General features: G+C 49.5%; 1 protein-coding gene across 1 annotated transcript; it reads left to right on the top strand.

Annotated features, from left to right (window-relative positions):
* Positions 1–2,049: 2,049 nt before the first annotated feature.
* Positions 2,050–15,044, top strand: SPRY3 (sprouty RTK signaling antagonist 3). The gene is made up of 2 exons (XM_084639232.1): positions 2,050–2,392; positions 11,179–15,044. Exon 2 carries the CDS (start codon positions 11,256–11,258, stop codon positions 12,126–12,128), a length of 873 nt encoding a protein of 290 aa, XP_084495358.1. The 5' UTR covers positions 2,050–2,392; positions 11,179–11,255; the 3' UTR covers positions 12,129–15,044.
* The last annotated feature ends 1,189 nt before the right edge of the window (positions 15,045–16,233 follow it).

Genomic DNA, 16,233 nt, shown 5'->3' with positions numbered 1-16,233 from the left:
ACCATTTCCTGCCCCTGGGCTTCTCTCTCCTCCTCCTGCCAGGCCCCTGCTGTGGTGGATATGCTGTGCAATGACTCCTCAGCTGGCACACCCACTCTGGAGTGCAGCACAGCGAGGTGCCAGCTGCCGGAGTGTACAGCTGCCCCCACAGGCGCGTGGAGAAGAGCTGACCTGACCCAACCTGAGCCCAAGAGGGTCCCACTGTTTATCCAACTGAACATTGTAGTAGGATCCCATCAGGTTGGAGGCAAGTCACAAGGCTCTAGAACCCAGCTCTTCTGAGTGTGAAGCCACTGCCTTAACCTCAAGGCCATCCTTTCCAGACCAACCTATGCTGGCATCCAAGCACTTGATTCTCTTCCCACTTCCATGGCTCTGAATCAGGATCCATTCCACTGAAGTCACTGCTGCCAGTGAGCTGGAAATCAGGCCCTGAACTGTAGATCGCTGAGGGTGCAAAGAGTGCTCACGTGTGGAGGAACAAAACCAGAGGCCAGTGTTTGAAAACCTGGCCCTAAGTGGCCAGGTCTAGAGTCTGGCAAGGGTTGACACCTCTGAGCTGTTCAGAGGCATGAGCAATGGATGAATTTTTAAGAAAGATGAATTCAGACTGGAAGAGGTGCAGAGAAGGGCTACAGGATGATCGGAGGAATGGAGAACCTACTTTATGAGAGGAGACTCTAAGAGCTTGGCTTGTTTAGCCTAACCAAATGAAGGCTGAGGGGAGATGTCATTGCTTTCTATAAATACACCAGAGGGATAAACACCTGGGTGGGAGAGAATTTATCTAAGTTAAGAGCCAATGTGGACACAAGAACAAATGGCTATAAATTAGCCATCAACAAGTTTAGACTTGAAATTAGATGAAGGTTTCTAACCATCAGAGGAGTGAAGTTCTGGAACAGAATCCCAAGGGGAGCAGTGGGGGCAAAAAACCTAACTGGCTTCAAGACGGAACTTTGTAAGTTTATGGAGGGGATGGTGTGATGGGACTGCCTACAATGGCATGTGGCCCAACAGCCACTGCTAGTAGTAAAAATCCCCAACGGTTGGAGACAGGACAGTAGATGGGGAGGGCTCTGAGTTACTGCAGAGAATTCTTTCCTAGGTGTCTGGCTAGTGGGTCTTGCCCACATGCTCAGGGTCTAACTGATCACCATATTTGGGGTCAGGAAGGAATTTTTTCCTTGGTTAAATTGGCAGAGACCCTGGGGGTTTTTTTTGCCTTCCTTTGCAGCCTGGGGTCCAGGTCACCAGCAGGTTTAAAGTAGTGTAAACAGTGGAGTCTTTGTAATGTGAAGTCTTTAAACCATAATATGAGGACGGCAGTAAGGGAGCCAGAGGTTCTAGGTCGATTTCAGGAGTGGGTGGGTGAGGTTCTATGGCCTGAGATATGCAGGAGGTCAGAATAGATGATCAGGATGGTCCCTTCTGAGCTCAGAGTCTCTGAGTTCTAGGTGATCAGACTCCCCATTTCTGGCAGGCTAGATGGAGATAGAGAAGAGCTGAAGGGGGAAAATGGAGAAAAGAGGGTGGTCAGACCATCAGGGTAGCCAGCAGAGCTCAGCCACTCAGGGATTAAATGAGGGGTTGGGGGGTGAGCCGGGGCCAGAACCGCTGCCAGGGGCAGTTTTGGGGAAGGGGGTGTAGGGGAGAGGCAGCTCTCTCCAGACGGAAATATTGAAATGGAGCCTCCTTAATACGGTTAGGTTTTTTCCTCTCTCTCTTTTTTAATTCTGTTTCAGTCATTATCCAGGGAGCGGATACACCGAGCCCTATGGGGAGTTCTAATGGGCCGATTCAATTTCAGCTGGATGACGCCACTTAGCCAAGGCATTAAGAGCTCCAGCTCCGGGAAAGCGAACGACAGAGGGAGCGAACGGGGGGTCGGAGCGACCGAGCTTGTACCAAGGAGCAGCAAACCCCTCCCCTCTCACCCATTCACAAGACGAGCGCGGCGGAGAGCTGCATTCACAAATCGCCAGCCAGCAACCCTACCCCCCCCGCCCAGAGCCACCCCCCATACACACACCCCCAGCACCTACCTGACTAGCCCCCGCAGCACCTCGCCTTGCCCAGCTCACGCTGGCTCCGCGCACCGCCCAGCAGGCTGCAGAGGGAGGACGGGCCGGGTTTGGGCTGGGAACCTGGGCGTCCAGGCTGCTCGCTGTAGAGCGGGATCTCGCTAGCCCTTAACCGCGCATACATAGACCGCGAGCTCGGGTCAGCCCAGGGAGAGGCGGCAGGAGTGGGTCTTGCCCTGGCTCTGAGGAGGACCGAGCAGGAGTTTTCATTCAGACTTTCTCCAGGGAGAAGCGGCCCAGGAGTGTGCGGGGCTCTGGCCCCAGCTAGGAAGGTGCCGTTAGCAGCATGGACCTGCACTGGCCTCAAGGTAAGCGCGCCTTGCCCATTGCCACACCGGATGCCCGCGGAGACCCCCGGCTGTCTCCCTGAGCGGAGCAGGCTGTCGTGCACCGAGCTGGGGGGCACAGAACCCCAAAGCTCGCGAGCGATCTCGGGGCGCTGCCTTTCCGGCTCCTCGCCGCCCTGCGGGGATGCGCCGCTGGCTCAGGGGCGCGCACGGGAGAGCTGAGCCGCGCAAAGCCTGCGGAGCCAGTGGGTGCCGGGGCGCGGCGTGGCACCGCTAGCGCCGCCCTGCAGGGGCTGTGGCGACTCGCGGGCTGCGAGCTCCCGGCTCGCCTCGCACACCCAGCGCAGCAGCTCCCGGGCACTACGGCTTGAGGCGTGTGTTAGCCTGGCCGCTGTGTCCGAGACCCCGGGAGCAGGTAACCCAGTGCCCGACAGGTCCTAGAACCTCGCCCGGTTCCCAAGCAAGCCCCGCTCTGGGAGTGAGGCTGGGCGGAGGCGCTGGCTGGAGAAGGTGCACTCCCACCAGGGTGCCCGCTTTGGGGGTGGGTGCGGGAGCTGAACCGCATAGCACCGGCCCCGGGGAAGGCCCGCGGTCCCTCCCCAGGAACACAGGGAGGGAGCCTTTGCAGGAGGCATGGGATGGTGAAGGAGAGAAAGGAGCCCGGCACCGCCTGGCTCACAATCCGGGGTAGAGGCGATCTCCCCGCCCGCCCGGCCCTGTGAAACTCGTTCTTGGCTGCTCGGCATGTTTCCTGCGGCTGAAAGCGCCTGTGAATCATTTGCCTTTACAATCTCCCCCTATGGCCCATTATCGCACAGACTTTACAGGGTTTGGGGTAGCCCGGGGCCATAAAACTGCCCTGCTTCCGGGGCTTGTCAGGCAGCGATCATCAGCCTGGGAGATAGCGGCGTCGGGGCTGGGGGAGGGAAACCTGAGGCAAAGGGTCTCCTGGTTGGAAGTGTCTCATTAGAGTACCTGCGCGGCAGAATAGCAGCTGGCCCCTGCCTGTTAGCCAGGTGGTTGGTCTGGGTTCTCCGCTAAGGGGCTAATGATATGAAATACACACAGTACTGTAGGCAGGAGGGAAAGCAGACTCAGAACAGAGGCATGAATGACTGTGCGCACTCAGGTTTTTAATGGGGTTATTATGGGTATATGTGGAAATAGGACTAGACTTGCTTAAGTCAACAGTGAAACTTCCAGGCTGCCATGGGAACTGCACTGGGCACCAGGTTTGGGGAAAGTGGGTATGTCAAGGCCCCGAGGAGATACCAGGCTCCTTTGGTACAGAAAAAATCAGCTCTAAGGCGAATGTGACAGCAGCAGGCAGGCTTCAGTGGGCTGTAGGCCTCCTGGACAAGAAGGTGGGAGTGGGAGTGCTGTCCTTCAAAATCATGGCAGTGCCCCCCGTTCTGCCTCCCCTCTTCCTCTGCCAGGGAAAGGCTGAATTAGAAGGCAGGCAATGGGTATCACCTCAGCTGGAGTTGCACGGTGTGTGTACCAGAGGAGACCCAGGTGTTCTGGAGTCCAAAAGGGGGTTGGAGAAGAAAAAGTGTGATTTTTTTCATGCTCTCAAAAGCTTAGACGCTCTGGTGAATGATTCTATACAAACTCCAGAGAGAGAGAAAGATAGATTGATAGATAGATCTGTCTATCTATCTATCGTATATGGGGATGGACAGACAGACAGAGCTAGATATATATGCACACACACACATAAAAGAATGAGTATGGGGATAGACAGACAAAAGAATATGTACAGGGATAGTCAGACATACAGAGAGATAAAGGGGTGTGTATGGGGATAGATAGACACACAGACAAAGATAGCTTTATATCTAGAGCTCAGAAATAAGTGCATGGATTTTGCTCACTTTTTCCAGTATAATTCACCTTTGGGTTGAGACCCAGACTATAAAAGTTCAGCTGACAATGACCCCTCCCCACAGCTATGAGGAAATTGTTATGGCAGTGGGTTTGCAACTTCAACCATGGGCCAAATCCCCAGCTGGGCTGAACTCCTGCAGCTGCCTCTGAACCTGCTGGGAGTCACACGTCCCCAGCCCTTTGCAGGACACGGCCCAGTAACACTATCACGGATAGTCTTATAGGACCAGATTGGTGCTGGAATTAGGAGGCCTGATGTGGTTTCCATCATATATAGGGTTCAATGGCTCTCAGCACCCCCACTATACAAATTGTTCCAATACCCTTGGATCCAGAGGAAAGCAAGCCCCAGTGGCATCTAAATACACAGTATTGGGGCCACCTCCTCAACTGGTGTGAATCAGTGCAGCTCCAATGAATTCAGCTGAGCTCTGCCGATTCACCCTAGCAGAGGATCTGGCCTGTGAATCTCTCGACACACTGATCTGTGGTGGCATGGATATGTCTAGGTAGATACATCAATAGACAGAAATGCTCCTGTGTGAATCTTGAACCCACCCCACCCCTGGTCAGTCTCCTAGCTCCTGTTGCTGCTGCTACTCCCTGCTGAATGGGCTGTTCTCTTGATCTGAAACAGGCTGTAGTAGTTTTTTCTCTCAGCAGTTGCCAGTTCCCTGCCTATTCATCCCTGACTTTTTTCCTTTACCTTTGCCTGCAATATCTATTTCGGTCCATCCTGCTGGCTGGATTGGATTCATCACATCCGGAATGGCAAACAATTTATTGTCATTCAATCCGTTTTTATCCTGTTGGACATCGGGAGCCTTGCTGGGTCCTAGTGCCCATCCTGTCCAGAATCATATCTTCTGAGCCCAGCCTCCACTAAGCCTTGAATCACATCCTCTTGGCCCTGGTACCCACCAGGTTTGGCATTATAGCTACTGAATGCTAGATTCTAACAGGTCCAGAGTCAACTCCACTGAGTCCCAGTGACCAAGCAGGTCTTGAAGTGTACTGTAGTCAGTGGGTCCTAGCCCATATTGGGTCGGAAATCTTCTCTGCTGAGGCTCCTGCCCAGCAATCTGGAATCCTCTCTGATGTGTCTGAGTATCCTGAATCCTATCTGCCAGATCCCCATGCCCAGCAGGTCCTGAAACCTGCTGGATCCTCTATCTCGCCGGTTCCTGAATCCTATCATCTGAGTACAACTTCCTGTTCACAAGATTCTAGTGCCCATCGGGTCCCAGAACCTAGCCATCGGGCCCCAGTGTCCAAGCCTTGCAGGTCCCATTGCCTTTCGAGTCCTTTATCTTAGGGTATGTCTACACTATGGAATAAGGTCGCATTTATAGAAGTTGTTTTTTTAGAAATCGGTTTTATATATTCGAGTGTGTGTGTCCCCACAGAAAATGCTCTAAGTGCATTAAGTGCATTAACTCGGCGGAGTGCTTCCACAGTACCGAAGCTAGAGTCGACTTCCGGAGCATTGCACTGTGGGTAGCTATCCCACAGTTCCCACAGTCTCCGCTGCCCATTGGAATTCTGGGTTGAGATCCCAATGCCTGATGGGGCTAAAACATTGTCGTGGGTGGTTCTGGATACATATCGACAGGCCCCCGTTCCCTCCCTCCCTCCGTGAAAGCAAGGGCAGACAATCGTTTTGCACCTTTTTTCCTGAGTTACCTGTGCAGATGCCATACCACGGCAAGCATGGAGCCCACTCAGGTAACTGTCACCCTATGTCTCCTGGGTGCTGGCAGATGTGGTACTGCATTGCTACACAGTAGCAGCAACCCATTGCCTTCTGGCAGCAGACGGTGCAGTACGACTGGTAGCCGTCCTCGTCGTGTCCGAGGTGCTCCTGGCCATGTCAGCCAGGAGCGGCTGGGCAGACATGGGCGCAGGGACTAAATTTGGAGTGACTTGACCAGGTCATTCTCTTTAGTCCTGCAGTCAGTCCTATTGAACCGTCTTATGGTGAGCAGGCAGGCGATACGGATTGCTAGCAGTCGTACTGTACTATCTTCTGCCGGGCAGGCAAGAGATGAGGATGGATAGCAGTCATATTGCACCATCTTCTGCCAAGCAGCCATGAGATGTGGATAGCATGCAGTCCTTCTGCACCGTCTGCTGCCAGCCAAAGATGTAAAAGATAGATGGAGTGGATCAAAACAAGAAATAGACCAGACTTGTTTTGTACTCATTTGCTTCCCCCCCACCCCTGTCTAGGGGACTCATTCCTCTAGGTCACACTGCAGTCACTCACAGAGAAGGTGCAGCGAGGTAAATCTAGCCATGTATCAATCAGAGGCCAGACTAACCTCCTTGTTCCAATAAGGACAATAACTTAGGTGCACCATTTCTTATTGGAACCCTCCGTGAAGTCCTGCCTGAAATATTCCTTGATGTAAAGCCACCCCCTTTGTTGATTTTAGCTCCCTGAAGCCAACCCTGTAAGCCGTGTCCTCAGTCACCCCTCCCTGCGTCAGAGCAACGGCAAACAATCATGCATCTGAGTTGAGAGTGCTGTCCAGAGCGGTCACAATGGAGCACTCTGGGATAGCTCCCGGAGGCCAATACCGTCGAATTGTGTCCACGGTACCCCAAATTTGACCCAGCAAGGCCGATTTAAGTGCTAATCCACTTGTCAGGGGTGGAGTACGGAAATCGATTTTAAGACCCCTTTAAGTCGAACTAAAGGGCTTCATCGTGTGGACGGGTGCAGGTTTACATCGATTTAATACTGCTAAATTCGACCTAAAGTGTAGACCAGGGCTTAGTCCTGCTGGTCCCAGTGCTCTCCAGTTTCCATGTCCTTTTCTTTGGGTTATAGTAACTTTCAAGTTCTGTGTTCTAGCACCCAGTCGTACTACCCTCAAAACTGCTGGGTTCTACTGTCCTCTCAGCCCTCATATCCTACCTGTTGGGTCTTGGTTCCAAACCCTGTGCTTTCTGGGTCCTGTTTCTCTCCAGCTAGTTCATGCTACCTGCATGAAATCTAGTGTCCTATGGGATCCAGATCCTACCCTCTGGTGCCTCTCTAGATCCTGAGTGTGATCCACTGGGCCAGGCCCTATACTGAGGCACAGCCGTGGAGTTAGCATCAGTACTGCTCACATGCCCTGGACAAAGTCATAGAATCACAGAAGGTCATAGAAGATTAGGGTTGGAAAAGACCTCAGGAGGTCATCTAGCTCAACCCTCTGCTCAAAGCAGGACCAACCTCAGCGAAATCATTCCAGCCAGGGCTCTGTCAAGCTGGGCTTTAAAAACCTCTAAGGAAGGAGATTCCACCACCTCCCTAGGTAACCTATTCCAGTGCTTCACCACCCTCCTTGTGAAATGTTTTTTCTTAATATCCAACTTAGACCTCCCACACTGTGCCTTGAGACCACTGCTCCTTGTTCTGTCATCTGCCACCACTGAGAAAAGCCTACCTCCACCCTCTTTGGAATCCCCCTTCAGGTAGTTGAAGGCTGCTATCAAATCCCCCCTCACTCTTCTCTTCTGCAGACTAAATAAGCCCAGTTTCCTCAGCCTCTCCACATAAGTCATGTGCCCCAGCCCCCCAATCATTTTTGTTGCCCTCGGCTGGACTCTCCAATTTGTCCACATCCTTTCTGTAGTGGGGGCCCCAAAACTGGATGCAATACTCCAGGTGTGGCCTCACCAGTGCCGAATAGAGGGGAATAATCACTACCCTCAATCTGCTGGCAGTGCTCCTACTAATGCAGCCCAATATGCCATTAGCTTTCTTTGCAACAAGGGCACACTGATGACTCATATGCAGCTTCTCATTCACTGTAATCCCCGGGTCCTTTTCTTCAGAGCTATCGCTTAGCCAGTTGGTCCCCAGCCTGTAGCAATACCTGGGATTCTTCCTTCCTAAATTCAATCCCCTCTCATTCAGCCTTTCCTCCAGGCTCTTGTGCTCTCCAAATTCATTCTCCAAGTTCACTCTGTGTGGTCCTACATACTGTATTACCAGTTCAACTAGTTATTCATAATCTGAGGTCTCAAGGACTGTAGCTGTCCAGCCTACACATTAGCGGTGCAGCATGGAAGTCCTATGAGCCCATGTGCCTTCCCTACCCCGCTTTCTCTAGACATCCAGGACTACCTTGGGTTCCTTAGGGCCAGATGTTTTTGCGCACCCACTGGGTTGGGAGTCACACAGAAACTCCCTTGAATTAGCCATCACAATGGCTCAACATCCTTGTATCTCACTAGCTCAGACTGCCATTTACACCTAATGACTCTGTACCCTTCGAACCCATTCAGTCAATAATGTACACTTCTGGGGAGAAGCTCATTCAGACTGTCCATTACAGAGTGGTGATTGTGAGCACATCTCGTTAGTCTGGTACATTTCATGGCCATCTGTATTCGTCCTGGCATTTGCTGGATCTTATTGCCCTTCCCCGCACTTCACCCTTCCCTCTTAAATTAATTTCTTCTGGCCTTATTCCTGGCTGTCCATCTGACTAGGGACCACCTGTTTGAGAAAACCCCACATTTACTGTCAGTGCTACCTGGTCTGGATCATTAGCCAGAACAGCCCCCACTGGTGGGATGGTGGCTAGAGAGAAGGCATTATAAAAATACTGAAACCACTTGTCCAACTCTTATTAAGAAATGCTGAAAATCCACTGTTATGCAAAGGCAGTTCTGGCGCATCTTTGAAGTCTCTTTAAGCAGTTGATCCTAACCCCTTCCTCCCTTAAAGCAGACTGGAGATCTTAGCAACACAATACAACACAATGGAATCAGATTGGTTGCCTTTTCTTTCCTTATGGAGACTAGGGACAGGACAGATCTCACTTTAACAATCAAAGTAAGTTGCCTTTGCTCTTGTCTGTTCTTTCAAGGTCAGCCTAGCTAATGAAAGTCAATCTTCTCTCCACTTTGTATATTGCCTGGGTAGTATTTTACCCATAGTTCCTGGCCTACAGGCAAGTCTTCTTCTCTGCCATCATCAGACTGGTTTGCTGAATATGTCTAAAGCTAGTGAAGAGGGTCAGTATTTAAATAGCTTCCTTCTGCAGAACTGTGGGCTGTGAAAACATCCATGCAGCATATGGTTGCCTGTAGAACTTGCAAGATGAGGACAGATTGTCCTAAGAAAGCCAGAAAATACTGCATAGCAACCCAGCTGTCAGTCGAAAATACATACTGTTGATAGGTACCACCAATAGGTACAGTAAAAGATCATGACTTAAAATGATTTGCAACCCAGGTTGGGGTTGTTTTCAGTGTACAACACGAAACAATTAACTTTCCCTCCTTAGGTGTTGTTGGGACACTTCCTGTACCCCAATTTGCACACAGAAGCACTATAAGAACTATCTAGCTCCATGAGGCTGTAACTAGAATCCATAGGCACGCAAATCCTGATCACATTTTTCTTCCTCCTCCCCCAAGGACTGCCCATATTCTAAGGTCACAGGTGTCTTGCTCAGGTTATTGTCAGGTGACCAGATAGCAAGGGTGAAAAGTTGGGACAGGGAGTGGGGGGTAATAGGCACCTATATTTGGGGCTTTGTCTTATATCAGCACTGTCCCTATAAAATCGGGACATCTGGTCACCTTAGGTTATTGTTCCTCCTACAGGCCATACCCAGGTCTAGAAATGCTGTCATCATGAGAGAGCATTAATCCCTGAATCTGAGTCAGATGGCAAATACCTTCCATCCATGGATCTTCCCCTGAATATTGGTCTCACCTTGAGGCTCCCCTAAAAAGCATGGTTAGAGACCATTCCCATCCCTGTGACCACCTGGCACAAAGCCAGAATGAGTTTCCAGTGCTGCAGTGAGAATCAGGAAGTACCGCTTTCTGAAAACAAAATCCTGGCAGCCTCTATGCAGGTAGCATATCCTCTGACAAACCCCAATTGCCTAGAGCAAATCTGGTTAGCACGAACATTTTGTCACTATTGAAAAAAAAAGCTTTTCTCTGAGTGCTCATGAAAGAAGTAAGCATGATCTTTACGTGTCATGGGATATGAATGGAAATGCTCTGGAGACCCCAACAAAAAACACTGGGAAACTAAGTTTGAATCAAACACATCAGAGATTGAGATGTTGGCTCATCTTGTTCATCCCTGTCCAGTGCAGGGATTGATCCATAAAGTATATGTTCAGCATTGTGTGCAAGCGAGGGAAGGGTGGGGTGGAAACACCAGGACAGATCATCATTCTCTTCCCAGTTCTGTCCCAGGCTCTCTGTGTGGCTTTGGAGAAGTCACTTCACATCTCTGGGCTTCAGTTGCCACCTCTCTAAAACAAGGACAATACTTCCCTACATTGGAGGTGTGGGACTTAACTCCTCAGTAAAAAGAAAAGGAGTACTTGTGGCACCTTAGAGACTAACCAATTTATTTGAGCATGAGCTTTCGTGAGCTACAGCTCACTTCATCGGATGCATACCGTAAGTCTGCTGCAGTTTCCACGGTATGCATCCGATGAAGTGAGCTGTAGCTCACGAAAGCTCATGCTCAAATAAATTGGTTAGTCTCTAAGGTGCCACAAGTACTCCTTTTCTTTTTGCGAATACAGACTAACACGGCTGTTACTCTTAACTCCTCAGTATTTGCAAAGTGCTTTGAGATCTGAAGCTGGGAAGTGCTAGCAAAGATCAAAATATTACTCTTTGCTTGAGTGACTGGTGATAGAGCAATAGACCTCACCATTGAGAAATGTTTCTTAATAGCCGACTAAGTCTCCCTGTCCTCATACTCACTCCAGTCCTCCCAGTTATGCCCAGTGGAATAATTCCTCTCCCTCCCTGGTGTTTATGCTCCTGTGATAGTTTGTCCATGGCTTTCCCATCACCCTTTGCTTCCCAGTTTGTTTCAATGCTGGAGTTACGGTTGTAATTCAGGTGTCTTTTCTCTCTCCTGCTCTGTTCCACTTCCCTAGGATTTTCCGATGTGCCCTGATGCTGCAAGCCCTTGTTGCTCTCATCCAGAGTGGCTGAACTCAACAGTGACAAGACAATGGATCTGCCTGCTGAGGACTTCCAACAAGTCCTCTCCATTGACCAGATACGCTCCATCCGTGCCAGCAATGACTATGTGGAGAGACCTGCCGTCTCCTTCAAGCAAGCTCGGTCCAACCCATCCCTCTCACAGCAGGCCCACAAGCAAGAGTGGTCTCAGGACTGCCTGGTGTCTTCCACCTTCCAGGACCTGCACCGCAGCCACAGCCAACACCACCAGATGTCGGCCTTGCAGCAGCACCTGAGTCATTCCAGCACTGCCAGCTCTGTGTCTCACAGCACCACTGCCTCGGACCAGCGGCTGCTGAGCGGGGTCACGCCCTCACATTCTGGGCACTCACTCATCCGGACACAGCCCAGAGCGGGTGACCTGAAGCCCGAGGAACCGCTGAAAGGTGTGGTGGAGAAGGCCACTCTGCACTCTGGACACCTCTTCATCTGTGAGGAGTGTGGGCGTTGTAAGTGCGCCCGCTGCACAGCCACCCGCAGCTTGCCCTCCTGCTGGGTCTGCAACCAGCGCTGCCTTTGCTCTCCAGAGAGTCTCCTCGACTATGGGACTTGCCTGTGCTGCGTCAAGGGTCTCTTCTACCACTGCTCCACTGACGATGAGGACACCTGTGCCGATGACCCCTGCTCCTGCAGCTCGGGGTCCTGCTGTGCCCGCTGGGCTGCTATGAGCTTCCTCTCTCTCCTCATGCCCTGCCTCTGCTGCTACTTCCCTACGCTGGGGTGCCTCAAACTTTGCCAGCGGGGCTATGACAGTCTGAAACGTCCTGGCTGCCGCTGCCAGAACCACACCAACACAGTCTGCAGGAAGATCTCCTCCTCCAGTGGCACACCTTTCCCTAAGACTCTGGATAAGCCAGTATGACATTCCTGGGGAGCAGAGTTGGCTATTCTTCTTCTCCTTCACCTCCCTCTGCTGCACACCCCCTTTGGGCACAAAGCAAACAGATGAACAATCCGCCAGCCACCAAGCCCCACAAAGGGAGTGTGAAGCATGTTCTTGAGACAAAGGAATTGTGCTTCTGTGCCCAAGCCCCACATGACAGGTTTTGCACATTTTGGCAAAGGACCAGGACAGAGGGAATCAGAGGCTGACAGTGCACTCGTGATCAACAGGGGGCTTTCAACATGGGACCTGGCTCAGGACTCTGTGACCTCAAAATGCCTTAGGAGCTGTTTTTCTGTGGTGGGTTTCAAAAGGGTGACATGTCCAAGCGCTAGAAGCCTCTGGGGACCAGACCACAGAACCCATTTTCTCTCTGCAGCTTTCCTAAGTGGCACCTCCCACAGGCTTTCCCTCAGTTTCCTATGCTGTTGTGCTATAGGCCAGTCTCTGCAAAGGGAGATGGGCCACTGCAATGTACCAACCAATGGCAACACCTTAGTCCCCTCCCCTTAGCAGAACAAGAGAGAAAGCTCTCAATAATTTCAAGGTAAAAAGGAAAATAAGTGAGCCCAAATATCCAGTTTTTAGGAGCTCACTGGTCAGTGGAAATAGGACATGGATAGATTAAGGATCACGCTGGCATGGAAAGGGTGTGAAAGGGTGATGTGGACAGAAAGGAGTCCCACTCTCACTTGGGTACATCAGTGGGTCTTCAGCAAGGGGAATTCACTGTAGTAATTGGTATTTCAAAGTAGATTTGGCTAAGAGAATGAAGCAGGTTAAATCCCAGGCTGAGGGTCAGGGGGACTGGATACCCTGAGGGAGTGGTAAAGGTCTGCTTGCAGAGCCTTACAATTTGTAAAGTGTCACTGTGACTCTAGCTCAGGTTGGTGGTGACTGACAGGTAACACCACGTGTTTAGTGGTGAGTTGGTGGTTTCAGCCTGTCCATTGGTGGTAATCCTCTACCACAAGTGATACTCCTGTTGGCAGGCTCAGTGTAGAGGCCAAGAACTGGGTGGGTCATGGAGCCTGGCCTTCCTTCTTAACTCTGGATGTCAGAGAGAGATATATGAGTAGGGCAGTGTGTAGGAGGCTTGCCCTTCTGCCCTGCCCAGTAGATCAACAGAGTCCTTCAGTCTCTGGGGCTGTCAATCTGGTACCTTTCACCAGCACTGAATTCACTTTAATAAAAGAAAAGGAAAGCTGAACCTTAAAAAAAATTAAGAACCCCGACTTCTCTCCTTGTGCTGATGCTGTAAAAATGATCATGTCCTTGCCTGGGCCTGAAAATGGTGCTTAGCTGAGGCTCCAGCTTTGGGCTGGTGGGGAAAGGGAGATCTGTGTGTTAGAAAGCTGAACAGGATGGGTAATGCATGAAGCCAGCCTTCCCTCCTCAGCCAAAGCGCCTCAGCATCCTCACTCATCTCCACATATTATAGAGAAAGCTACACAAAAGTGGATTGGCTGCATAGGTATGCATCCTATAAGCAAACCTGATATTGACACAGGTGTTCTAAGACAGGTGACACCTTCTGCAAACTAGAGATGGGTCTGAACCAAATCCACAGGTCTGGAAATCTTCAGACTATGGGGAGGTTTGGGTATGGGTGATGGTTCATGGTCAACACCTATAGTAAACCAAACCAAATCCCTGTATCTGAATGTTCCTGGTCCTTGAGGAAGTTCAGATCCAGATTGTAATCCAAAATTTCTGGCTTACTCATCTCTGCTGTAAAAACATGGTGCCAAACTCTCAGTTACAACCTCAACGACTTCAGAAACTTGGCCTGTGGAATGAAAGCCAGGTTGACCCTTCAGTGCTATATCCGACCATCACATCCATCCTCAGAGGCGTGTGTGTGTGTCTGAAGAGAAAAAGGCATAATAACCTTCCTGTTCCATTGGAGTAAAGGTTCGGGAGGGCTACAGGACATGCAAGAGCTGGAAAAATACATGCAACAAATCCCTCAACTGTCCCAAATCTTCCTCCAAGGCACTCCAATGTTTAGGGCACAGACGTCACACACACCTATCCACCGATGACTCCTCTTCCTTTGGAATTACTTTGATATATTTTTGTATATATAAGTATAATGTTACTATGGCTAGGACTATTATAATAATATTCATGATATTGCTGTGACTGGTGCCATATGCAAGGTTTGGCTTCCTGGTACATTTACTAACTCCAAAGGAATATCTCAGCTCAGTTGTGCTAATCCTAGATCTTGGTTTATAGGTAATCTGGGGTATTTTACAGGCTCTCCTAACAGCGCTCTGTACTGAGTGGCCTGGTGAATGGGAAGGGTAGGTATAGAAGACAGGAGAAGTCAAGAGTTCTATTCCTAGGTGGAAGTTTGCTCCCTGCTGCGTTGTACCATTGGTGGGGGTCCTCCATTTCAGCCAAGTCCAGAACCATGTTGTGGGAGTTTGCTTGTCCCATTGGAAGCTGGGAAGCATATTTATATAAGCTGTGGCATTCATATGATACACACACACACACACACACACACACACACACACACACACACACACACACACACACACACACACACACACACACACCACCATGAATTGTTTTAATGCTTCAGAATGAGCAATTCCAAGCATAGCAATGCTATGCAGAGTGATCTGTGAAAAACACCAGGTCTTCCCTGTGAGAGTTCCACTAGACGTGTGTGTGTATAGATGATCAGTCCATATCTCTGTTCCATAAATTATATAATGTATTGCAAACATATATTTATATATGCAACAATAATTAGTGTGATTTATAATTCCAATTTCTGCTGTCAGATAAAGAGTAATGTACACAGAGACATGTATATTGGAGGGACTTCGATAACGAGACGCACCATACTTCTTTCTTCGCTAGCACCATTCACTTTTTACCAGAGTTAGTCAAACATTTTCTGTCATAAGAATTTTTTTAATGGAAAATGACTTCTTCCACAAAATTAAAATTTTTGTGTAAAATGCCCCTTTTCATGGAAAAATGTTTTTATATTATTTTAATAAGAACCCAAAATATTTAGAAAAGGTTTATTTGATGAAAAATCAGTGTAACTTTTCATGGGGAAAAAACAAACCTACCCCCACCCCCCCACCTTCCTGATCAGCTTTGCTTTTCATGTTTTCCTTTAAAGGGGTGGGCATGTCCATTCAGTCAATGCCTTTCTTTCTTCACAGTCCATCTTTTCCTCTCACTTGTTCATGGAATGACTTGATAATGGCTTCTTGAATGTTTCCATGGAGAGGAATCATGATGTCATGAAAACACAATGGTGAACTCCTCAGAGTGCTAGAGAAGTTGCGTGGTGAGGGGAAGGGCCTGATCTTCCAGTCCCTGTGAAGGCAACATGCCTATGGAGTACGAGTCTATGGGCATTATGCTTCTGTTATGCGACCACAGATACCTCCAATAATTGTCAGAAGATTACTGGCAGGTCATGGTGATTTCTGTTTACATGTTCTTTCTTCTGTGCCAGTGTGAAAGTTCCCACTCTGAGAGCACATTGTGCCGTATCATGGGTGTTATGGATCAGGAAATCTGGCCTATTTTGTAATATTTTAGAAATATTTTGCAATTTGTCAATTTTTTAGCAATACATTCTGTAAAATATGGAACACTTGAGTGGAAACCAGAGATTGGACCGAGTCACAAAACATCAGATCCAAGACTGTTCAGTACCAGGACGTTGGTTGGGCCATTCTTGGTGTCAGTTGTGAAATTCAGAACCATGTTCAGAATCTGAGTTGTACTCCCTTCGAAGTTCAGATTTATTTGGATCCAGGGGCTTAGTTGGGACTCATCTCTATTGAAAACTATCAATTTCCTCTTCCAGGCGAGGGGCAGCAGGAGAGTCTATTTATTAGACAAGGACAGAAAACACCAGGCCAGGATTTACCAAAATCTGTCTGAAGGTGAACAACATGGGCTAATTGGTTAATTAATAACAAATAGTCCATCTTCAACCTGGGTCTCCCTGTGAGTTTCCCAAGATCTCCAGCTTGGTAGAGCTTTCTTCTATTCTGTCAAAATGCAGTTTACCATCAGATATGGATCTAGTGCTGGCTGGGAC

Source organism: Lepidochelys olivacea (assembly GCF_965140295.1).
Source record: "Lepidochelys olivacea isolate rLepOli2 genome assembly, chromosome: 9".
NCBI classification, from domain to species: Eukaryota; Metazoa; Chordata; order Testudines; family Cheloniidae; genus Lepidochelys; species Lepidochelys olivacea.
The sequence above is the reverse complement of the archived record's forward strand: the minus strand, read 5'-3'. Positions and strand labels throughout refer to the sequence as shown.